This window comes from Sus scrofa, chromosome 1, assembly GCF_000003025.6.
Source record: "Sus scrofa isolate TJ Tabasco breed Duroc chromosome 1, Sscrofa11.1, whole genome shotgun sequence".
NCBI classification, from domain to species: Eukaryota; Metazoa; Chordata; class Mammalia; order Artiodactyla; family Suidae; genus Sus; species Sus scrofa.
In genome coordinates, this window is record NC_010443.5 from 32,004,047 (window position 1) to 32,029,123 (window position 25,077).

Sequence of the window (25,077 nt, forward strand, 5' to 3'; positions counted from 1 at the left end):
CAGAGAATGTTTTGCCTATGTTCTCTTCTAGGAGTTTAATGGTGTCTTGTTTAAGTCTTTAAGCTATTTTGAGTTTACTTATGTGTATGGTGTGAGGGTGTGTTCCAGTTCATTGATTGACATGCAGCTGTCCTGTTTTCCCAGCACCACTTGCTGAAAAGATTGTTTTTTTCCCATTTTATATTCCTGCCTCCTTTGTCGAAGATTAACTGACCATAGGTGTCTGGGTTTATTTCTGGGTTCTCTATTCTGTTCCACTGGTCTGTCTGTCTGTTTTGGTACCAGTACCACACTGTCCTGATGACTGTGGCTTTGTAATATTGCCTGAAGTCTGGGAGAGTTATGCCTCCTGCTGGGTTTTTGTTCCTCAGGATCACTTTGGCAATTCTGGGTCTTTTGTTGTTCCATGTAAATTTTTGGATTGTTTGTTCTAGTTCTGTGAAAAATGTCATGGGTAATTTGATAGAGATTGCATTGAATCTGTAGATTGCTTTGGGTAGTATGGCCATTTTTACAACATTAATTTTTCCAACCCAGGAGCATGGAGTATCTTTCCATTTCTTTACATCTTCTTTGATTTCCTTGATTAATGTTATATAGTTCTCAGCATATAAGTCTTTCACCTCCTTGGTCAGGTTTATTCCCCGGTATTAAATTTTGGGGGTTCAAATTTAAAAGATATGTATTTTTGTATTCCTTTTCTAATATTGCACTGTTAGTATACAGAAATCTAGCCAATTTCTGCATGTTAATCTTGTATACTGCTACTTTGTGGAATTCATTCATCAATTCAACTAGTTTTTGGGTTGAGTCATTAGGGTTTTCTATATATAATATCATGTCATCTGCATATAGTGACAATTTTACTTCTTCCAATTTGGATACATTTTATTTCTTTTATTTGTTTTATTGCTATAGCTAGAACTTCCAATACTATGTTTTAAAACTGGTGAGAGTGGGCATCCTTGTCTTACTCCAGATTTTAGCAGGAAGGCTTTCAGCTTTTCTCCATTGAGTATTATATTGGCTGTGTGTTTGTCATAAATGGCTTTTATTATGTTAAGGTGTGTTCCCTCTATACCCACTTTGGTAATAGTTTCTAACATGAATGGATGTCAGACTTTGTCAAATGCTTTTTCTGCATCTATTGAGATGATCATATGGTTTTGACTTTTGTTAATATGGTATATGACGTTGATTGATTTGCATATGTTGAACCATCCTTATGAACCTGGGATGGATCCCACTTGGTTGTAGTGTATGATCTTTTTCATATGTTGTTGGATCTAAATTTCTTATTTTTGAAAATAATTTTTTTTTTTCTGCTTTTATGGACCTTACCCACGGCATATGTAAGTTCCTAGGCTCAGTGTTGAGTTGGAGCTACAGCTGCTGGCCTACACCACAGCCACAGCAATGTGGGATCTTATCCACATCTGCAACCTACACCATAGCTCACAGCAACATTGGATCACTGATCCACTGAGCAAGGCCAGGGATTGAACCCGTGTCCTCATGGATACTAGTCAGATTGTTTCAAGTCTACCGCAATGGGAACTCTGAGAACTGGTAACTTTAGAGTGGCTCTGTTCACTAGGACTTTCTGCAGTGGTGGAAACAGTCTATGTGATGTCCACGGTAGTAGTTTGTACCTACATGTGCCTGTTGAGCATTTGAAATGTGGAACTGAATTTCTTATTTCCTAAACTTTAATTAGTTTAACCACCTGTGACTACTGTATTGGACAATGTACTGTAGAGTTAGGTCCTTCATAATTGCTTTTATCTAAAAATCCTTCAGTACAAAGTCATAGTGTCAACTATGAGTTGCAGGCAAAAAAAAAAAAAATCCGATGGTAGAGTCTCTTTAACATATAAAGCTGTTAGAACAAGAATAACAATAAAAAATTCTTCCATGGAACCTGCTTCATTATGGAGTCCACTTTGAGTTCTATATAAGTTGGAGGAAAGGAAAAGAATTTGCTTGCCTTGTTTTGATTATAGTTTATTCTCATTTGTCTATTTTCTTCACTATATAACAGAGCCAAGATGAGTTTTTAGGATGTTTAGGAATTCAACCATTGAGATACACTGTCATTGCAAAGAATGAAAGGGGGCACTTGGAAGCCACAGATAATTTTAGGTCAAATCCCTGTCTAAATTAGCATATCTTGGAAACAAAGTAGTTTGATGTCTTTCCTCTATTTCCCGAAAGGCTATCTGAATAGAAGCCATGCCTAAAATATCAACCAATATCATGTTTGAAGTTTAGAAAAAGTCAAACTCATCTAACATTAATGAGCTTGTAGATGGCCCAAGTGTCGTGATTACCCATGTTACAGGTGAAGGAACCAGAGCCAAAGAGTTTAAGTAGCTTCACAAATTCTTACAGTGTTTGGGAGATAATGATTTCACTGCAGCTTTTTAAATATTTATAGTAGTCTTAAGCAGAATGTGTGTGTGTGTATTTTGCATGTGTTTAGAAACCTTTGTAGGGACAACAGAATCTTGGGATAAAGAAAAAAAGAGGTCTCTAGAGATTACATCTTTGAAGAATGTGGAACTATGGTCCTTTCCAGGTTGGGTAGCTTTATCTCCTGATATCAAGAGTCCCACTCTATGTGTGGGGGCTGATGGAGGTGTATGTTTATATTTAATGCTACCAATTTTTTCTTTGGAATTAATGCATATTTCTTTCTAAAGATAAGTCCTTTGCCAAATTGGGAATAATAAGTTTTTTAATTTCACAAAAGCTAGCAGTTCCATATCTTGATTTTCACACCAAGAGGGAATTGATACAGTTTATACTAATGGTACTCATATTTACCAGGGCAAAACATTTTTCTGAAAGTCCAATCGGGAAGATAACTGTAAGTTTAACTAAACTGTTAGATTTGCTAATTATGTCATCAGCTGTGAGATTTTCATGTAATGTTTCCATTTACTTAGGTGGTTTCAGGTAATCAATAGGCTTATGGTTACCCTCCCGAGCAACTCCAAAACAAGCCAAGACCAGTGCTACTGCCGTGTTCACCGTCCGAGTTACTTCTTCTGGTGTCTTCCCCAGAGATGGATTCACTTCCATGATATCTAATCCTGACAGTAGCCCTACAACAAAATGGAAATAATGTCATTAAATCGTTGACATTTTTAGTACAGACAGACTTGGCATATTTTCCAGGAATGCAAAGAGGCGGTAACAAACAGTCATTACACCACGGTGATATCACATGGTGTCGGTTGGGGCTTGATTTTCCGATCAGGGAGGTATCACTATATTATTGGCCAGGTGTACACTTCTTATTCACTCAGATTTTTACCTACCTGTTTTGTAAATTTCTTCCGTGATGTAGATACCTTCTCTATAAGACAGACCTCCATGGACTGGTGTGCCAGTGGCCGGTGTGAAAAATGGATCCAGTCCATCCACATCAAAGCTCAAATGAATTGGCCTTTTCTTTCTTTTAAGAGGTGGGAAAGGAATTCAGTTTAAAGTTAGTGGTTTAATATTTAGTAGAAAAACACAGTTCTTACTTTGCTTTATAAAAAGTCAACAACCCAATGAAGTTCCATGATTGTACTTATAGGCTTTGTTAATAACTTACATTGACTGGTATCAGTAGCAAGTCCCTTTAATAATGTTTATGTTACACAGACACAGACACACAAAGCATCATACCTTCCTAGTAGATAGCTGAATGCTTCTTCCATCACCTTGCCAATTCCCAGCTTATCCACTTCAATCATTGAAAAGTATTTAATGCCCAGAGTTTTCAAAATATAGCTATGAAAGAGGAGATATTAAGATGATCTACAATGTATAAGGAGGTTGGCTCTATACCCTCTTGTTTCCTTTTGAAGGAAAGGTCAATGTGGTAAGATACAAAAAAGATTTAAGTTCTGTGAACTATGTATTTCAATATACTGTTAATAACAAGTAAGGTAAAAATCACTGGAATATATACCTATATATGTATGTACATGTGTGTGTGTGTGTGTGTATAAATACATATGTAGGTATAGATTTATAGACTTGGTGCTGAAAGTAATCTTTTCTCATTGGTTTGACCAGCACATCTAGCAAAAAAAAAGGATAACCTGGAAGGTAAATCTCATCAAGGAATACACTTACTGTTCTGCAGGGTCCACGTCTCTCAGGCCAATATACACAATATCTTTGGCAGATAGGCAGGGAGTCACCCAGGAAAGTCCTGGGACCTCGGGAATCTGAAATTGCAATGGTTCCATTTGGTTATACAAGCTTCTCTTGAGCAAATCTTATATTGAAAGTTAAGGACACTGTTAGATTGCATGTATGTTAATTTAGAATATAAATTGCAAGGAAATCCTTAAAATAGAATACAAAATTAAGAAGGGAATGTTTTCTTAACCTCTGTGTTACCCTTGATTGCTCTGGCCTAACCCAGCCTCGCTGTGTGGCCCAGACCTGACCTGGATCATTCATTTGTCAGCTTTTACCTGCCCTGCATCCCATTTCCACTGGGCCCTGCTTTCCCAGAACTCTCCCATCAGGAAATCTGTGCTCCCACTACTTTCATAGCCTCCTCCTTTTCTCCTCTTTCTCAATAAAAACTACAGCCAGAGGATGACTTAGCATGGCTGAGGGGAATTTTTTTTTTTTTTTTTTTTTTTTGTCTTTTTGCTATTTCTTGGGCCGCTCTGGTGGCAAATGGAGTTTCCCAGGCTAGGGGTCGAATCAAAGCTGTAGCTACCAGCCTAGCCAGGGCCACAGCAACTCGGGACCTGAGCCACGTCTGCAACCTACACCACAGCTCACGGCAACACCAGATCGTTAACCCACTGAGCAAGGGCAGGGACCGAACCCACAACCTCATGGTTCCTAGTCGGATTCGTTAACCACTGCGCCACGACGGGAACTCCGGCTGAGGGAAATTTTTAATCTTTGGTTTGACCTTATCTTCAAATGTTCTGGAGCCGAGCTTGGCTGATCCCATGTGCTAGCTACACATTTTGCGAGTGCAGAAGCCCATCCCTTTGGTCAGCCTTTCAGGAAATGTGGCCTCTGACATTTCATGTAAAGAGTTTGGATCCCCAAGTATCAGCACAGAGGCCAATTTACTATGGTTGTATCAATAAAAATAACAATTGCTATGATACCAATGCAAATTATGAACCACAATGTTAACCCTTATTCTGGAATTTCATCTTACATCTTTTAGAAAAGAAGTTTCCTGGGAGCAAGGAGGTTGTTCTTCCACTTGTGATTTAGATATGTGCTTCTCATAGTAAAGATGTTATGTAACAAACCATAATAATCCACATTTAAAAACTCCATTTTTGAAAAAGCCTATGAGTGGAGGGGATACTTAGAAGGAGAGGTGGTGGGACAGGTAGTAAAAAGAAGAGGCCCAAGGAGACCAGTTCTGGTCCTTGCCTTGCTACACCTTCAGCATGTCTGTTAACCTCTGAACCCCTGCTAACTTGCTTATAAAGGATTACTCCCTGGAGTTCCAGCTATGGCTCAGTGGTATCCATGAGGATGAGGGTTCGATCCCTGGCCTCACTCAGTGGGTTAAAGGATCCGGCGTTGCTGTGAGCTGCTGCATAGGCTGTGGTGTAGGCTGGCAACTGCAGCTTCGATTCGACTTCTAGCCTGGGAACTTCCATATGCTGCAGGTGCAGCCCTCTAAAGAAGGGGGAGAAAGGATAGTTTAGGAACCAAAAGGAAAGATACACATGACGTCAGTTTGCAAACTATCAAGTAAGAGCACCTCACCACTTTTATCCATCCCCCTGCCCATGGCTTACCAGCTGCCAGCTTGAGAAGTTAATCAAGAATAAGATGGCAAAAGGATTCCTATTTACCTTCCACCTCTTGAATGTGTGCTAATGATCATTCTTTTATAACTGAGCACAATCCTCTGTTTACCTTTTCCTTTAGTTCCTTCAGGAGAAAAGACACAGGCTGTCCATGTAAGTTCCCGGTCGTGGTTGTCAGTGGAGTGTTGATGTCGGTGTGAGCATCCACCCAAATGACACAGAGATCTGGGTGGACCCTGGCATGGCCAGAGATGCTGCCAATCGCCATACTTTAGAGAAGAAGTTTGTGTGAACATTAGGTTTGCAATATCACGACATACATCATATCATTAGTACAATATCCTTGCCTGATTTTCCTTTAAATGGCTAGTATTTCCGAGAGATTTGAAGCTGGAGATGCCAGTTAAATAATTGTAACAGTAGAGAAAGTATAGCTTACACTTAATATTTACTAACATGTTATATATATCACTTCAATGGCATGCTAAAAATTTGTATTTTTTTTCAAAATCACCTGCTAATAAAGTTGCAAATTATAGTTTAACTAAAAATTCTATGTATGTAAAGACACTAGCCACACAACAACTCATTTTAACATAAGACACTCCTCAATTCTCAGGGTTAAATCAGGCTCTTTTTCTGTACTCTCATCTCTCTTGGCAAACACTAAATTCTCCCAAGTGAATTATGATGGAAGCCTTCCATTTTTCTGAAAATACAATGATTTTACCATAGGAGCCCATCACTCAAAAGTCCCGGCATATCCTGGAGCTCACTCACTCTATTCAATGTTCAAAGCCTCTGCTGAAACTTTCTACTCTCCTCCTGCATATTGAAAGACCCACTCTGCCAGTTCCAGAACTCTCAAAGTTTATCTCAAACGCTCCAAACTTTGGAAAACTTGCCGGAATGGAAAAGCTAAGTAATATCTACGCAAAAGCTAAGAGATCAGGATTAGCCATACAATGTTTGCCTTCTCCCACTTGCAAATGCTCAGGGATCATCCGGAGAACCTTTAACTTTGAGATTCTCAAAGTGAAAGCAGTGGTTTCCTAATGCTCAGTTATTGATGATTCAGCTTGATGTTTGTCTTTCCCTTCAGATTTCTTTTCCTTTGGCCACACTTAACAAATTTCCACTTTCAAATTTTCTACTTACAAAAGAAAGTGAGCTCCCAATGGCAGTTTTGTCTCAGAAGCCCTGGTAACACTTTGGCTTTAGAGAAGAAAAGAGCCATTCTAATGTTTGTACTTTTTGATCTAATTACACTTCTTCGGATACCATATCCTGAGACCTTGAGAGTAAACATGGAAAGGCTTGTGTGCAAAGATTATCTTTGCCACATTATTTTTAATGGTGCAAATCTGAAAATAACCTGAATATCTGACAATATGGATAGGTGATATAATACTCTGATGAAAAATCAAATAACAGTAAAAAAAATTACCCATATATATGTGTGTGTGTGTGTATAGATTAACAAATGTGTAGTATAGATTAACAAAACAAGGTAACATACACAATTGTTAAACAAAATCATGTCAAAGGAAAAACTCATGACAGGAAGGAAATGGGCCGGATTTTCAAAATTCCAGTGGAAATTGTTGTTAGAGAACAATGGCCAGTGTTTTTTTTGGGGGGTTTTTTTTTTCTGTTATATATGTGTGTGTATTTCCAAAAAAAGTTTTTTTTATTTTATGCCCACACCCATGGCATATGGAAGTTCCCCCAGCCAGGGGCTGAATCTGAGTCACGGCTGCGATAATGGCAGATCTGGGGATCAAACCCGCACCTCCACAGCAAGCGGAGCTGCTGCAGTCAGACTCTTAACCCACTGTACCACAGTGGGAATCCCTCAAATTTTTATAGTTATGACTTTAATAATGGGAAACACATGTTTTAATTGTTGAGCTAAATCCGTTGTTTCTGTTATCAGTAATCAAATACAATACGCTGATGATAAATTTCCTCAGTGCTCATCTACTTAGAAATATAAGCCCATGTATTTTCTGCTGAGGTAGAAAAAGATAATGCCAGACTTCAAATAGAACCTAAATCTATGTTTCCAAACAAAGCAATAACCAGTAAAATTAGAAAAAGTGCAGAAAATTTGGTATAAAATATGGATCAGTGCTCTCCCTTATTTTCGCTCTTCTCTTGGTTTTGGTTATACTTCCTTTACGGTATTTGTGCCAGACTCCCACAGAGATAATCATTAAATGAGACCTGTGGTCTCCGCCCAGTACAAGGCTGGTCCTTCCGTTCTTCTTGATTTCTGCCACCACATCAGCCAGCTGTTGATTTGCTTTTCCCACAGACCTTGGATTCTTCACTATTTGAAAGGGAGTGTCATTAGGGACATCAGCAAAGCACAGGTCCCCGTAATCTTTCACATCACACTCTGTAATGAAAATTATAAGTTTCAGGTTATGAAGTAAACATTATAAAACAGAATGATTCCAATCTTACTGAAGAGGTAAATTGGTACACATACACGCAAAATGTCTGGAATGGCTATGAAAGCTCATCAAGGGCAAAGCCACGACCACTGTTGCCTGACTTCACCAGCCACCTTTGCTGCACACTGGTGCCTGCTGTATACTGGCTTCTCTGTACATACTTCTAGAATTGAGCCAGTTTGGCTAGACATGAAAGTGTAATGGGTGGCATTACACTTGATCTGTTTATGTGCTGTCTACTTGTCTAAAATAAGCATGTCTTGTATATATGATAAAGAAATCATTTAAAAAGAAAAAAATACATATATATGAATGCCCAGAAGAAAATACACCAATATTTTCTAAATTTTCTTACACTATATTAACAGTCCTTAGTTTCAATCCAATCTGTCACCACCTGAAGGAGCTCAGCTCCTTGCTCTGTCCATTGTATCTGCCTCACAGGGGTATTGTCTGAATTAAATAAAAATATATTGGAGGTGAGGTGGGGAGGAATGAATTGGGAGTTTGGAATTAGCAGATGCAACCTATTATACAGAGAATGGATAGACAAGGTCCTACTGTATAGCGCAGGGAATAATATTCAAAATCCTGTGGCAACAATAATGGAAAAGAATATGAAAAAGAATGTGTGTGTATATATATATATATATATATATATATATGTATACACACACACACATATATATATAAACTGGATCATTTGGTTGTATAGCAGAAATTAACACAACATGGCAAATCAACTATAATAAGGTAATTTTTTAATAAAAAACACATGCTTAGCAATGAGCTAATACTTCCATGAGGTCAAGAAATAAAGGCTCTATTACTATGCTTTTTTAAAATTTTTTTATTTTTAGGGCTGCATTCATGGTGTATAGAAGTTCCCAGGCTAGGGGTAGAATCAGAGCTGTAGCCGCTGGCCTACACCACAGCCACAGCAACGCTGGATCCGAGCCATGTCTGTGACCTACAGCACAGCTCACGGCAACACCGAATCCTTAACCCACTGAGAGAGGCCAGGGATCAAATCCGCCTCCTCATGGATCCTAGTTGGGTTCGTTAACCACTGAGCCATGACGGGAACCCCCAAGCTTTTTTTAATAAGGAGAAAGTGCAAGTAACCCGAAGTTTCTAAGGACCCGGGTACACTTCCTAAATGGTCCTGCTTAGCCTTCAAGGTACAGAGCTTCATGGAAAACTGTTATGGGATCAATACCATGCTCTGCATCAACTAGTCATTGTACATTGAGTTTATCACATGTCTGTGTGTATCCATAGTTCAGTAACAACTTCAAGAGATTCAACCTGATAAAAATATGACCAAATTATGCTTGTTAGCTGGAAGATTAGTCTAGTCCATTTACCTAAGCCTTATGCTCTCTCTTGGAGTCTTTTTTTTTTTTTTTTTTAGCTTTATGAGATATAATGATTATTCAGTAAAATTCACTCATTTTAAGTGTGAATCAGACTTAGAAACATCCACAGTCCTACAACCACCACCAATAATCAAGATTTAGAACATTTTCATTACCCCTCAAAAATCCACTCGTGTCTCTTTAGAGTCAACCCCAGTCCCCATTCCCAGGCAACTGCAGATCTGCTTTCTCTTGCTATGTTTTTGTCTTTGCTAGAATATTAGTCATAGTTTGTCTTTGGCCTCTGCTGTGTTTGGCCGCTTTCTCTCAGTGTGATATCTTTGAGAGTCATCCACATTCTTGCCTGGTGTCCATTGTCTGTTCCTTTTTAGTGGTGAGTACCAGCCCCCAGTAAGGGATGTACCACATTGGTTGATGGGCATTTCGTTGCTTCCATTTCTTGGCTTCTATAAATAATTCTGCTACAAATATTCAAGGAGAGGTATTTGTAGTATATGTTTTCACTTCTCTGGGGTAAATATCAAGGAGATTTGCTGGGTTAAAAGGTAAACATATATTTATTTAAGAAACCTACAAACTGTTTTCCAAAGTGGCTGTATCATTACACATTCCCACCAGAAATACATGAGGGTTCCAGTTGCTCCGTATCCTCACCAACACTTTATCAGGGTTTTATATAAAAAGATGAAGTTTACTTAGCCCATACTTTTAAAACTACATCATTTTTTATTTGCATGCTCATGTATATATATGTGTGTGTGTACACATACACGTATACACACTAAGCAAACACTAGATATTATTATCATTATATTAGTGTTTTATTTTATTTCCTTTTACAAATAAGGGTCCTCTTGCTAGTAGTGTACTTTCTGCTGCCCCTAGCTTTTCATTTTCAATCCCCTGACTCCTCTACCACCCACCCACCCCCACAACTAGTTTTTGTACACACAGATTCTCATATACAATAGTCTTGCTGTAAAGACAGAATATCTAAGTGGGGGTATTCATCCAACAGTATTTACTGAGCATTCTCCCTGTTGCTGCTTTTAGTTTGTTCATTTTGTTTTTGTTTTTTTGCCTTTTCTAGGGCCGCTCTCGTGGCACATGGAGATTCCCAGGCTAGGGGTCGAATCGGAGCTGTAGCGGCGGGCCCACACCAGAGCCACAGCAATGTAGGATCCTAACCTTGTCTGCAACCTACACCACAGCTCACGGCAACACTGGATCCTCAACCCACTGAGCAAGGGCAGCGGCCAAACCCGCAACCCCATGGTTCCTAGTCGGATTCGTTAACCACTGCACCACGACGGGATCTCCACTGCTTTTTTTTTTTTAATAGGATGTACTTTAAAGGTTATAGCCTTCTGCAGTTCTGTGGTATAAATATCACTCTAGACACACCTTCTTTTAGCAGAAATCTGCTCTTTTCTTCAGAACGGGAAGGAGATCAGGCTGATCATCTCTCAACTTAATTACCTTGTTCAGGGGATTCCCACTGTGGCTCAGGGGTAACGAAACTGACTGGTATCCATGAGGAGATGGGTTCAATCCCTGGCCTTGCTCAGTGGGTTAAGGATCCAGCGTCACTGTGAGCTGTGGTGTAGGTTGCGGACAAGTTTAGGATCCTACATCACTGTGGCTGTGGTGCAGGATGGCAGTTGCAGTTATGATTTGACCCCTAGCCTGGGAACTTCCATATGCTGTAGGTAAGGTCCTGAAAAGAAAAAAAAAAAAATTACCTTGTTCAAACAAGTGGTTACCAGTGCGGGGGGGTGGGGAGGGGAGGGCATTAGGAGGCACAAACTATTAGGTGTAAAATAAGCCACAAGGGAGTTCCCATCATGGTGCAGTGGAAAAGAATCCGACCAGGAACCATGAGGTTTTCAGGTTCGATCCCTGGCCTTGCTCAGTGGGGTGCCATGAACTGTGGTGTAGGTCGCAGACATAGCTCAGATCTGGCACTTCTGTGGCTCTGGCATAGGCCAGTGGCAACAGCTGTAATTAGACCCCTAGCCTGGGAACCTCCATATGCTGTGGGTGTGGCCCTTAAAAGACAAAAAAAATTAATTAATTAATTAATTAATTAAGCTACAAGGAACTGTTGTACAACACAGGGAACATAGCCAACATTTTATAATAACTATAAATGGAGTATAGCCTTTAAAAATTGTGAATCACTATATGGTACACCTGTAACGTATAATATTGTACATCAGCTGTATTTCAATAAAAGTTCATTTTTTAAAATTACCTTGTTCTTTAAGTTTCTCAAGCAGACCAGCCTTTCTCAATGCTGTAGGGCCTTCTTCCACCCCTCCTCGTGGCTGAACAATTGAAAAATAGGGTAATTCAGACACTATTATTATGACCATAAGATGCCCACAATGGGAACACATTTCTTTAATCAGTTGAAAAATAACTATCATTTTTTGAGGACCTAGAGAGTCAGGAATTTATGCTATCTCATTTAATCATCACAGCAAGGTAGGCTGAATTATTCCTATGTCTGTGGAATATGAGGATCTTGAATCAGAAAAGCTATATAAATTTCCTACAGACACACAGTTAACAAGTGGCAGAGCCTTAATTCACACCCAAGTCCTTTGGATTTCAAAACTTATATGTCCTTTCCCATCACACCATGTCAGCCACCCAGTGAACATGTATTTTGTATAAAAGCACACTGACAGACGGAGCGACAAGGATTAAAAGGAGACGGTGTTGTCTTTGAATAACTCACAAGCTGAAAGGAAATTTGGATATTTAATCCCAATTGCTTCAATGCAGACACAAGATGTCATAACTATAAACACAGGATGTGGGCAGAGTGAGTCAGGGAAGGCTACACAGAGTGGATGTCATTTCTGCTGAGTCCTGCAACATGAGTAGCTGTTCAGGAAAATAGGGTGATGGAGAAATTTTGGAAACAGGAAGAACAACTTGAGTAAAAGCATAAGGGTAAGAAGGAGCATGGCATGAAGGAGACCTACGTGCTGGTCCTTACGTAGTAAGGTAGGGTTCTTGTGGAGAAAGCAGGCAGCAGGGAGAATTATCACCTGGGTGCTAAAACCAAAGACCAACCCAGTATTTCAGGTTGTGACCTGTTTTAAGCACATTTGGCACAGTTCTACCTTTGCTGTTTTTTATTTTGTTTTTGTCTTTTTAGGGCTGTACCTGCTGCATATGGAAGTTCCCAGGCCAGGGGTTGCATCAGAGCTGTAGCCGCCGGCTTGTACCACAGCCACAGCAACACCAGATCTGAGCTGCATCTGTGACCTATACCACATCTCATGGCAATGTGGATCCTTAACCCACTGAACGAGCCCAAAAATTGAACCTGAGTCCTCATGGATGCTAGCTGGGTTCATTACCACTGAGCCGCCACGGGAACTCCTACCCCTGTTGTTTTTATGCCAGGGAAGCTAACAGACTTCTTCCTTAGAGTAAATCGTCTCCATCCTCCTGGCAGATGAGCCATCTAAAGAAGTAGTTTTCTTCTGCATCTCTCTGATTCTAATTTCCAGCAAGACTTTTCAATACGGAAAGTGATTGTGTGTTGTCAGGTGGGAAGATGTGCCAAAAACAGGTGTGTCTATCCCCAGGATTGCGCTGCATCACCAAACTAAGCCGGTATTTTCTCCCAACTCAAATTATCAGATGACTTGCCCTGGCTGCTGGGCAAAGCCTCCCTGTCAATTTTCTGTCCCTGGTGGCAAAGGGACCCCAGCCACTCAGCCGGGCACATTTTACTCTTTCCCTCCACTCCTCACCTCTTCATCAAGCAGATACTATTTCTCCTTCTTTACAGCTGACTTATTAACTACACAATCTCTTTCTTTTTAAATTAAAGTATAGTTGATTTAGAATGTTGTGCCAATTTCTGTTGTATGGCAAAGTGACCCAGTCATACATATATATACATTCCCTTTCTTGCATCATCTTCCATCATGGTCTATCCCAAGAGACTGGATATAGTTCCCTCATTGCTTATCCATTCTAAATGTAGAACATAATGGAAAATAATCTAAAAAACCATACACACACATATATGCATACATTCACATATATGTAAGATAATCATTTTGCTGTATACCTGAAACTAATACAACATTGTAAACCAACTGCATTTCAATAAATTGAAAAAAAATTCTGAACTTTAAGAATTATTTAGAAAAAAATAACAGATTTTATACACCCCCTAGTTGATACTAAAGTCATCCCTCAGTATCTGTAGAGGATTAGTTCCTAGACAACATACCTCCTCTGCCACCTGCCCTCGCTGGCAGATGCTGAAGCCCCTTACATAAAATGACTTGTAAAGTCAGCACTCCGTTTTGGTGGCTTCTGAACTCGTGAATGTGGAACGCACAGATATGGAGGGTGGCTGTATATTTACAATAACACAGTTGTTCAATTTCCCAGAGTGACACTTTCTATGATTTTGTTGTTGCTGTTGTTTGTTTTGTCTGATTCAAATGGCTTCTCAACAAAGATTGGTTTGTCACCTCAGCTGACTTTGAAGCAGGACTCCCATCCCTAACTGACCACCACTCTGAGATCTGCTGTAGCACTAAAGAGGCACCAATGTCAGAGCAGAGGCTTTGGTATCCAGCAGCGCTGTCTGGAATTACATAGTCAACACTGTGTGACCTTGAGCAGATGACCAAACCTCTCGGAGCCTTAGTTAACAGTAAAACAAACATAACACCTACCTCATTTTTTCACATCACCTCCTCCCCCCACCACTGCCTTGCAAGAGAATGAGGCAGGAGATGGAATTCTTTCTCGGGCTCAACCTTCTCGTCATCTGACCTCTAATCTTCTTCCTTTACCTGTTTATCAAATTTTTGCCTCCTTTTGGTGGGACGGACACGTATGGTTGGTCATTTGTTCCCCCTCTAGGCTATGGCTTAGTGTAGACAAATCTCTCTCTCTTTGTCCTTACTATCATGAGACGATAAGCCTCATTCTCCTGGGGCCAGGTTTTAATAAAGAAGAGCTAGAGGAGGCCGGGGGAAGGGGAGAATTACGGAGAACAGCAAATGCATCAGGCTCTATTTCAACATAGTATCCCACAGAGGGGCTGTTATTAGCATAAGACCTTCTGCTGAGGTCTAGGGACCTCATGTTTGGATAAAGTCATGTTCAGTCCCTTTCCTTCCTCCCTCTCTCCCTTTCTTCCTTCCTTTAGTTATTTCAGTGCTATCTTTTGTCAAAACCTGTCCCAAGAATAGAGGAGCACATTGTGGATTTTGCAATTAACCCCAGCATTAAAAGAAACACTTCTGCGTCAGCAAAATGTCCCCAAGTTCTGGGAGATAGCTTTGACAGATTTCAAAGGGGGGAGCGAAGCAGTATTAACTGACAGTCCAAATGCAGTTTGTGTCTCTAACCTCCGACCTGTAAAAAATCCAGATGCAAAGCAAGAGTTCAAAACTAAGAGAAGCAAAAAAGTTGCCCAGATGGGCAACGAGAAAGTTCTGAGAAACCAAGAAACATTTAAAACAACCACAACCACAACAAAAATTCAATTCACACTTTATCTTGTTTGCTTTTGTTTTTGTTCTCTGGCAACCCCCACCCTCCCTTTTAGCACAGATTCTTGCAAGGTGTCTACAATCTCATTGGATTTATCAGAATGAGTGTGCCTGGGCAGAAGAAAAAGACTGTCTATTTAAGTGCTGCTGGCATGTTCTGGAACCTGGGAGTTTCAGAAATCCATTAGTCCTTTTGATGCGGCCAAATTTCCTTTTACTGTGTTCTTTTTTCCTCCCTCCAAGAGAGGTATACAAAGGACTCTACCTAGACCATAAATTAACGCTTTTATAGACTCATTAAAGACAAGAAAAAATAAGCCACTCATGAAGTTGGGAAAGCAGTAATATTTAGGTTTTTCACATTTTTAAAAGTCTGAAGCCACCCATCTCTGAAATTTTTTAGGTGATCATTACATAAATAAACAAATGTGTATTCTTCAAATTCTTTCTCCTGCTTATACATGGGAACCTCAGAAGCAAGGAGAGCATGGAAATCTAAATGAAGAGCTACAATGCAGAAACAGCCCCTTTCCATTCAAATAAAAACATTTCTCTTTAAAAATACAAGGAAAAATTCAGTGGATTTAAATAAAATTGGCTGTTGCTGAGGTCAGGAGCCACAAGAATAAGTGGGTTTGTGACCATAATTCTACAATGACACAGAATGGTAAGAGAACTTGAAACTATATATTTCGGGCCAGAGTTGCATCAGAGAACCTAACTAACCAGACATTAACTCCTTACTCATTTTGAAAGTCTAAATTTTCTAAGAAATTCTGGCTTCTCAAAGCCAAGCTTTTTACTCACCTGACCCTTGGAGAAAGGAGCTCCGATGATCCCGATGGATTGTGACTTGAAACTCATGCTCCAATATTTCTCACCGCTACACCAGAGTCCTCCAGCCAGTCTTCCCTCTCAGCAACACTCAGTGGCCAAGGGCACATTTTTTTTCCTATTTATAATTGAGTTCAATCTGTTGACTTTATTCTAATGAGGAAGAGTGGCTCCACCTACTGAACGGAAGACACAGTCAGGTGGAAGCCCAGCAAGTTCATACCTGGAATGACCATGAGTCCGACTCTGAGTCTGAGTTCCTCGTTAAGTGAGATCATCCATGTGGCCAGCTCACACCCATCTGACAAAGCTGGCTGGTGACATCAATCTTTCTGCATCACCACCTTGACTTCCTAGTCCCAATCATCTTTTCTAATCATAATCACTTCATCATAACCACAGAAGCAATGCCGTGGTTCTAGCTGTGCAAACTCAGGGCACAGCACTTGCCTCCCCCAGGGCTTTGCCTCCTCCTGTGTCCAAAGGGCTGGGACTGGTGAGATGGTCTCTCAGCCCTCTTCTAGCCCCACAACTCTGAATTTACTTTTCACACTGGGATTAATGGTTAATCCACAAGACACACCTCATACAGCACCAGGGTACAGTCTCAGGGAAGGCGTATGACTCCCTTTTCTGATGATTACTTAAAGGTAAAATTAATTGCCTGATTAATAATCCAGAGGTGTTACCACCCTAATTTTGGAATTTGGTGCGCAGGAAAACAGCACTTTCGGGACTCAGAGTATCACAATTAAATATAGATATAAAAACAGCCAAATCTGAGTTTTTAATCGTGTGCCAAGTGCTGTTCTGTTTCATATTATCTCATTTAATCCTTAGAGGAATTTAATGACCAGTTTCATTATTAGCAGTATTTTACTGATTAAAAAACCAAAGCGGAGTGAGAGACGTTGCCAAATGTCACGTAGAAGAAAAGCTATGATTCAGTTGTAGGCATTTGGATCCCCTAACCACTGGGCTTTACAGTCTAAACACAGATGAAGTGGTAGCCTCTCAGACTAGCATGCCCATGGGAAATTGTTTAGTGCAAATGTGGATTTAGAGGAAACACACCCCAAAAAATCTTTGAACCTTAAAAAAATATGATAGTAATGTAAAAGGAAAATTTGTTTGTAGAAATGAATCTCTTTTTTTCCTATTAGTAGGACAGAACATTGTGGACTCTTTCACAAGGGCAGAGAGTTGTCTGCTACAACCCCAGTGCCTAGGACAGTGCTGATATGTGATAGGCACGCAATAAATATTTACTGAATGTGTAAATGAGAAAACCAAGGTCTCATAAGGTCTTTTTTGTTTTGTTTTGTTTTGTTTTTGTCTTTTTAGGGTCACACCTGTGGCATGCGGAGGTTCCCAGGCTAGGGGTTGAACAACACCCCTTACACCATAGCCACAGCAACGTGGGATCCAAGCTTCGTCTGCGACCTACACCACAGCTCATGGCAAGGCTGGATCCTTAACCCACTGAGGGAGGCCAGGGATTGAACCTGCATCCTCATTGATACTAGTTGGGTTCGTTACCCCTGAGCCACAATGGGAATCCATAATGTCCCTTTTTAATAGGACCATTTTCCACGGACTTTCTATTTTTTACTTGCAGATTTGTTGTATATCCTAGTTATTTACTTGTGATATTTTGTATAGCTAAGTATTAATCTCTTATGGTTTCACATCACAAATAACTTTTCCACATCTGTCAGTAATCTGAAAACTTTGTGATCACTCAAAAATTTTCATTTTGCAATAGACAATTTAATAATTTTTCCTTATGCTCTGTGCTTTGGGAGTTTTGTTCAGGTCCATTCGACTCCAAAATCAAAATATATGTTTCTATAGTTCTTCTATTTGCTTTAAAGCTTGTCTTTTTTTGGTTTTTGTTTTGCTTTTTAGAGCTGCACACAGAGCATATGGAAGTTCCCAGGCTAGGGGTCAAATCAGAGCTACAGCTGCCAGTCTAGGCAATAAGTCATGGCACACCAGATCTTAACCCACTGAGCGAGGCCAAGGATCGAACCCATGTCCTCATGGATACTAGTTGGGTTCATTTCCACTGTACCACAATGGGAACTCACAGTTCATCTTTCACATTTCTTTCTTTAACCAGTCTACACCCATTTTTTGCATAATGTGTACATTTTCCAACTATATTTTCCCCTGTAGAGTCCATCAGTTTTCTCAACAACATCCATTGCGACAAGTATCCATTTTGCCTCATGGATTTGGTGGATTTCCCTCATACACCAAGTTCCCCTCAACACATGGGCTTGCCACTAGACCCTTTCTTATGATCCACTGGCTTATTCACCTATGGTGTACCACATCCACACTGTTTTATCATCATGGCTTTATGGCATATCTTATGATTCTTTGGTCAAGAGTAATGTTTTTGCATTTCTTTTTCAAAACTAATTTAGCTATTTATGGGCCTCTATTCTTCTATGTATTCAAATAGTCACTTCCTTAAAAAAAAATCCTGCTAGAATTTTTACTAAATTTATGTTAGTCCATAGAGATTTGTGGCCTTTCAAATTTGATCGTGGGTATATTATTTTTCCCTCTAACATCTGAAAGTTCCTCCTATAGTAAACTGAGATTATCTTCCTGTTATTTGACCCAAGGATCATAATGCTTCAGTCCAGGTAAAACACACTATCCCTTGGCTTCTTCTCTTTCTTGGGTCCTCTGTTTAGCTAGAATATCCTCAGATACTTCACTAGTGTTTTATAGTAGATGATTGCTACTCTCTTTCAGGTCATCAACTTGGCCATTCCCTTCAAAACACCTTCTAGCTTTCCCTATGCCCTCCTTAAGCGCATGTTTCCATTCAAGCAAAGTGCACGCATGCAGGCGGAGCTGGAGTTTCTGGCCCATCAAAGTCAAGTATGGTAATGCTTGACTTTGATGAACAGGGCAGCACCTATGTAAGAGCTCCTTGGCATTCCACTGGAAACCTCAGCCCAGACTGCCATAGGTCCATTAATTAATCATCAATCTGTAGCTACAGCTGTTCTCCCAATTCCCAACTCCACTACTCCGTCTTGTCCATAGGATGTCATAAGGAAACTACCAGATGTGCCAATAAATTCTTGCTATAGTTTGTCATCCACCAGTCTGACTTTCTTGGCAAATGAGATGAGTTGGCCCTGACACACCCTGTTCTTGGGAAATCCATGCTGACTTCTAGTGATCACTGCTTCTTTTTTGTTGTAAGCATAAACCTTCTTATCAGGCTCCAAAGCTGTCATCTCAGAACTTCTAAAAGAAGACAGAAAGCATCTTACCTACATCATCTTATCTGAGCTCCATTTTTTTCCAACTCTATCTTTTCATTTATCTTAAGAGTATATATAAATAAATACACACACACACACACATATATATAGGGTTTTTAAAGCCCTTCTTTTAATATAACATATCTCCTAACCATTATCTCCTCTCTCTCTAGCATTTCTCTGAAGATGGAATCACATTTTATTTGACTTTGATCCAAAGCCAGTAGAATGAGATTGGCATATAGGCTTTTGTATTAGTTTCCTAGAGATACCAAAACAGAAATACCACAAGCCGGATGCCTTAAAACAGCAGAAATATATTACCTGATAATTCAGGAGGCTAGCAGTCTGAAATCAAAATGTGGCAGAGACATGCTCTTTTGAAACCAATAGGAGAATGCTTCCTTGCTCTTCCTAGTTTCTGGCAGTTTTCTGGTGATCTTTGGCTCCCTTCACTTGTAGATGCAGCCCTCTAATCCTCCATCGTCATACGGTATTCTCCCTATGTCTCTGTGTTTTCACAAGGTCATGTTCTTACAAGGGCACGGGTTATATTAGATTAGTCCTACCCTACTGCAGTATGACCTCAATTTTACATATAGGCAATGAACCTATCTCCAAATATGGCCATATTCTGAGGGACTGGAGATAAGGAGACTTCACCGTATCTTTGGGAAACATAGTGCAAACCCTACAAGTCCTCTATTAATATTTTTTCAAAAATAAAAGAGTGAATAAATATGATGAAAGAAAGAAACAAAAATCTAGTGCTTACTATCTACCCCTTTCTTTTTCTAAGCCTTCAAACTGTGGCCCATTTATGCATTCTTTTTTCAGCAGCCAACTAACAAACAAGACTCTCTTCTGATGTAGGCCAAGATTCTTAACACTTTTATAGAGAACTAGAAGGTGCACAAAATCCAAAGGACTAAATCACTCATGGAGTGATTTCAGGGAACATTTTGTCTGGCACATTGCTCAAACTCTTTAAACCCAATAGAGGAAGCTTGGGCTTGCTCCTGAAACACTGAGTTTATAGAAATATTCAAACTGATGATCCCTGCTACATTACCTAGTCATGTCTCTAGGAAGGAACTTCTAACCCTCTGAGGCACACGAGATGTCTAGGCACAGTGGGCGGCCAAGGGAGAAGGTTCCTTTTGAGTGTCTGGCTTACGTTGCTTCATGGCTGTGTGTTGTGTAACTTCCTCCTCTTCCTTTGCGGTTCTCCCATAACCCAGCCCAACTTGAGGCAGCACTCCTGAGAGTGTGCAGGCTATAGGAAACAACGTGTGGAAGAGCAATGTCACTGATGACTCTATGAGCACAGGAGCTCAGGGCAACCCACTTTGGGGTCCCGGAGTCTCCAGAGCAATCACTCAGTTCCCAGGGGGACCTTGAACCGCAGCCAACTTGGGGAAGATATTTAAGTTTTATTTTGGTGGCTGCAGCTACAGACTCCCAGATAGAATCTAGGAGAGAAGGAATGAAGGTATGAATCTCAGGAAACAAAATCACTAGGTTCATGAGTGCGTATGGGTCATTTCAAAGTACCCTAAAAATAGTATGGACACTTACCGTCCTGCACTGGCGGGCAAAGATTGGAGCCAGAAAACTACTGTGTTTGCCTAGTACTGGGACTTAGATTACGCCAAGGTAAATGCGGCTCAGAATGTAGGGTGACAAGCATATGAAATAACTGTGCTCTTGAGGTAGAGCCGTTTGTTCCACTCACAACACTGAGCCTAGAGCTGAGAATGGGGTCTGCATTTCTTGGACCCTGCTAATGCTTGCCCACGATCGGATGCTGCTTCTCTTCATCTGCAAGACCCCTTCCTTTTCATAAATGAGACAGTTAAGTTTTAGCTTTTAAAAGATTAAAGGGATTTTGAGAAGCTTTCAGAAATGAAACCTGATGACTAGTAAACCCTATACTCTGAAAAAATTGAAAGTTCATCATAGTCTCTACCCAGACCAGGAGAATCAAATCATTATGTCTTATGTTTCAGCGCTTTCTTTCTTTTGATTTGTTCCACTAAACGATGGGTACCCTCAAAGTCTAACTTCTTTGGAAAATTAAACTGAAATGAAAAGCTAAATTTTATTTTTTGCTGAGGAGTTTTAGTGTGTTCGTATGTTAATTGGCCCTGGATATTGGCCCTGGATTTCTTATAAGTCTTTTTTTTTTTTTTTTTTTTTTGTCTTTTTTGTCTTTTTGTTGTTGTTGTTGTTGTTGCTATTTCTTGGGCCGCTCCCGCAGCATATGGAGGTTCCCAGGCTAGGGGTTGAATCGGAGCTCTAGCCACCGGCCTACGCCAGAGCCACAGCAACGCGGGATCCGAGCCGCATCTGCAACCTACACCACAGCTCACGGCAACGCTGGATCGTTAACCCATTGAGCAAGGGCAGGGACCGAACCCGCAACCTCATGGTTCCTAGTCGGATTCGTTAACCACTGTGCCACGACGGGAACTCCCCTCTTATAAGTCTTAAAGGAATTGGGGCGGGGGGGTTAATTTAAGAGATGGCAGGATTAAAAAAAAAAATAGCTCATGCTCTGGAGACTAACTTATCTAATTTCCAATGAAGCATTTCTGGAGGAATGTGGATTTTTATCTAGTTGTTTTCAAATGCCCCAGAGCAAAAGCAGCTTCTGTTCTAGCTTACTCCTCAAGACTCCTATTTTCCTTTTTAATTTAATTTTATTATTTATTTATTTTCTTTTTAGGGCCACAGGTGCAGCATATGGAAGTTTCCAGGCTAGGGGTCAAATCAGAGCTGCAGCTGCTGGCCTACACCACAGCCACAGCAATGCCAGATCCACAGCTTGTGGCAACACCGGATCCTTAACACATCGCGTGAGGCTAGGGATAGAACCCACATCCTCATGGGTACTAGTTGGGTTCTTAACCCACTGAGCCACAATGGGAACTGCTTTATTCTTAATTTTAACCTCACCATTCTTTACTATCATGTTAGGTTATCACTGCTTTTAAGTGAGTTGTGCCATTAGTTTTAGTTATTTTCATCAATGGAGTTGGTCTCAATAATCTAGATTACTCTTCTTGGAAACTGAAAGCTTACAGGTGAATTTTTGTGAGTGCTATGGCAAAAATACAGTAGGAAGTTTAATTTATGATCTTCCAATGACATTTTCCCAAAGGGATGTCAACAAGATACCCACTCTTTGGGTAGACACTCTGAAATTGTGTACTGAGGACAGCTCAGCAAGAAGGGGGAGCTCTCTGGCTCTCTAGAGTCAAGAACGAATGAGTCAGAATTACCTCTGAGATTATGAAACATCCTTCTTTGGCAGAGTCTAGCACGCTCAAGGCAACCACTCAGTTTTTTCAGCCTCCGTGCTAGAAATTCTCTGGTGAAGGACAGAGCTCCTCTGACATGTATAAGCACCCCACCTTCTCTATGGGTTGTTCAAAACACATAGTTCTGTTAAAGAGAGGGAGGCTGATGCAGGCAGAGGACCCTACCCACCTAGATTCTGTGGTGAGTAATCAATCCTTAAGTATTACTAAGTACAGTAAGTATTTCTAAAAACTAGTTTATCTAGTACTTGCTTCTCTGCTCCTTTGTTTTGTGGAATCAAAGGTGTAATAGACACAACCCTTCACTCAGGATATACCCAGGATCACAGATGGCATGAACTTGACCTGATCGCTTAGTCTTTTATAATCAATTTCCTCAGTTTTTCTTTGTGTTTCACCAACTTCAGACTTCAGTCTCTGATTAAATTCGTTTCACATTTTTGCAAGAATACCACGAAAATATTCTTATTGCATACTCTCAGTGTACCACATTAGAAAAGTGAGTAATGTTTATTCGTCCCATTACTGTTGAGGTTAACTTTTTGTTTGTTTGTTTGTTTTTTGCTTTTTAGGGCCACATGTGCAGCATATGGAAGTTCCCAGGCTGGAGATCAAATCGAAGCTACAGCTGCCAGCCTACACCACAGCCACAGCAACGCAAGATCCAAGACGCATCTGCAACCAACACCACAGCTCACGACAACGCTGGATCCTTAACCCACTGAGTGAGGCCAGGATTGAACCCACATCCTCATGGATACTAGTCAGGTTTGTTACCAGTGAGCCACAAGAGGAACTCCTTGTTGAGGTTAACTTCGAACACTTTGTCAAAGTAGGATTTGCCAGCTTTCTCCACTGTAAAGTTACTATTTTTTTTTGTTTGTAATTCATAAATAGCTTGTGGGGTTAATCAAGTTTACATAATTATCCTATTTCTCATCATACTTCAAAACACAAAGTTTAGCATTCATTGATGACTGTTTTTTGTTTTTTTTTTTTTCTTTTTTAGGGCCAAACCCATGGCATATGAAAGTTCCCAGGTTAGCGGTTGATTCAGAGCTATAGCCACTGGCCTACACCACAGCTACAGCAACACAGGATCCCAGTCAAGTCTACGATCTACACCATAGCTCACCGCAACACTGGATCCTTAACTCACTGAGTGAGGCCAGGCATCAAACCCGCATCCTCATGAATCCTACTCAGGTTCTCGGATTCGTTAACCACTAAGCCATAAATGGAATGCCCTCATTGATGATTCTTGACCTGATATTTGCTAAATTGTGATCATTTATTTCCTCTATTTTTTACATTAGTTGGAATTCTACTCTAAGGAAAATTTTTTTATTTCCTCTCCATTTATTTTTTTATTCAATTATTTACATCGCCATGTACTCATGGATTCTCATTCTACTCTAAGGTTGTGATCCATTATTATCTGTTGCAAATGTTTGCATCCCCCAGCCCCAACTGATATGTTGAACCCCTCACCAATGCAATGATACTTGAAAATAGGAGTCTTTGGGAGGAAATTATGGTTAGATGAGGTCATGAGGATAGGGCCCTCATAATGGGATTATTGCCATTATAAGAAAGCACACCAAAATCTTGCTCCCTCTCTCCAGGGGCACAAAAATAAGCAGTCGTGTGAGCACATAGAGATTGTGGGTGCCTAAAAACCACAGGAAAGAAACTACTTATTGGCACCTTGATCTTAAACTTTAGAACTGTAAGAAATTTTTGTTGTTTTAGCCACTTAGTCTATAGCATTTTTTAGCTTTCTGACCTATGCTATTATCATTTATTATTTTGTTCTCAGATTACTCTAGATTTGTCCAAAGTTTCAAGGTGACTTCTGCATCTCGGTTTGATGACAACCCCCCTCCTCCCCCCCCGTTGAGCACTTCCTTACTTGCTGGCATCGCAATAGATTCCAAGCTCATCTTATGCTTTGCCAGTGACAGCTCTGGGCCCAGCCTTTGGTCCAAGGAGACCCAGTTCCTTTTATCTGAGGGTGGTATATGGAAACCAAGATCTGGGTTCTAGGAGTGCCCATTGGTCCTGGGAATTCATTTCCTCTGTGGTCTTTCAGCAGATAAAGCTGGGAAATATACACACACATACACACCTATTCCTATAACCATCCATCCACATGAAAATAGTCCCTCACAGAACCAGACAATCCAAAGACTGTTTGGGGGAGGAGGGACATCCAGAAAGAGAGAAGGGCGAGGAAGTTCCCGGAAAAGAAGGGACTTACAGGTTTATGTCATGTTGCTCAGCAGTCTAGCAGGATGTCTCGGGTCAGAAAGCTTCCAAGGGTGGCAGCAGCTTGGCACTTATATGACTGCAGGGTTTATCTTATCTATGACTAGCAGATGTTGGGTACAGGCAGGCAACTCTAAATGGCTAAAAGTCTGCTTATTTGGGCTATGCTTAAGACAACTAGAT

The 25,077-nt window shown here is 40.4% G+C and overlaps 1 protein-coding gene across 5 annotated transcripts; it reads right to left on the bottom strand.

The window, feature by feature from the left end:
* ARG1 (arginase 1) lies at positions 1,989–24,937 on the bottom strand. Of its 5 annotated transcripts, none has more exons than XM_021082747.1 (9): positions 24,887–24,937; positions 15,987–16,131; positions 11,894–11,966; positions 8,028–8,202; positions 5,911–6,070; positions 4,132–4,226; positions 3,679–3,783; positions 3,324–3,460; positions 1,989–3,107 (listed from the first exon to the last, which is right to left on the bottom strand). In XM_021082747.1, exons 2-9 carry the CDS (start codon positions 16,041–16,043, stop codon positions 2,941–2,943), a joined length of 969 nt encoding a protein of 322 aa, XP_020938406.1. In that variant the 5' UTR covers positions 16,044–16,131; positions 24,887–24,937; the 3' UTR covers positions 1,989–2,940. The 5 variants fall into 5 exon arrangements, with proteins under 5 accessions (XP_020938406.1, XP_005659247.1, XP_020938398.1 ...); XM_005659190.2 differs by having other exon boundaries at positions 15,987–16,189; XM_021082739.1 differs by having other exon boundaries at positions 15,987–16,192.

Bases quoted from the DNA above. Each gene is read 5' to 3' on its own strand.
- ARG1 (XM_021082747.1), bottom strand. From the start codon at position 16,043: ATGAGTTTCAAGTCACAATCCATCGGGATCATCGGAGCTCCTTTCTCC. The intron at 4,227-5,910 runs GTAAACAGAGGA...TTGCAATTTCAG, and splicing joins TGAAGGAACTAAAGGAAAAG to ATTCCCGAGGTCCCAGGACT. The intron at 3,461-3,678 runs GTATGATGCTTT...ACCTCTTAAAAG, and splicing joins TTCAGCTATCTACTAGGAAG to AAAGAAAAGGCCAATTCATT.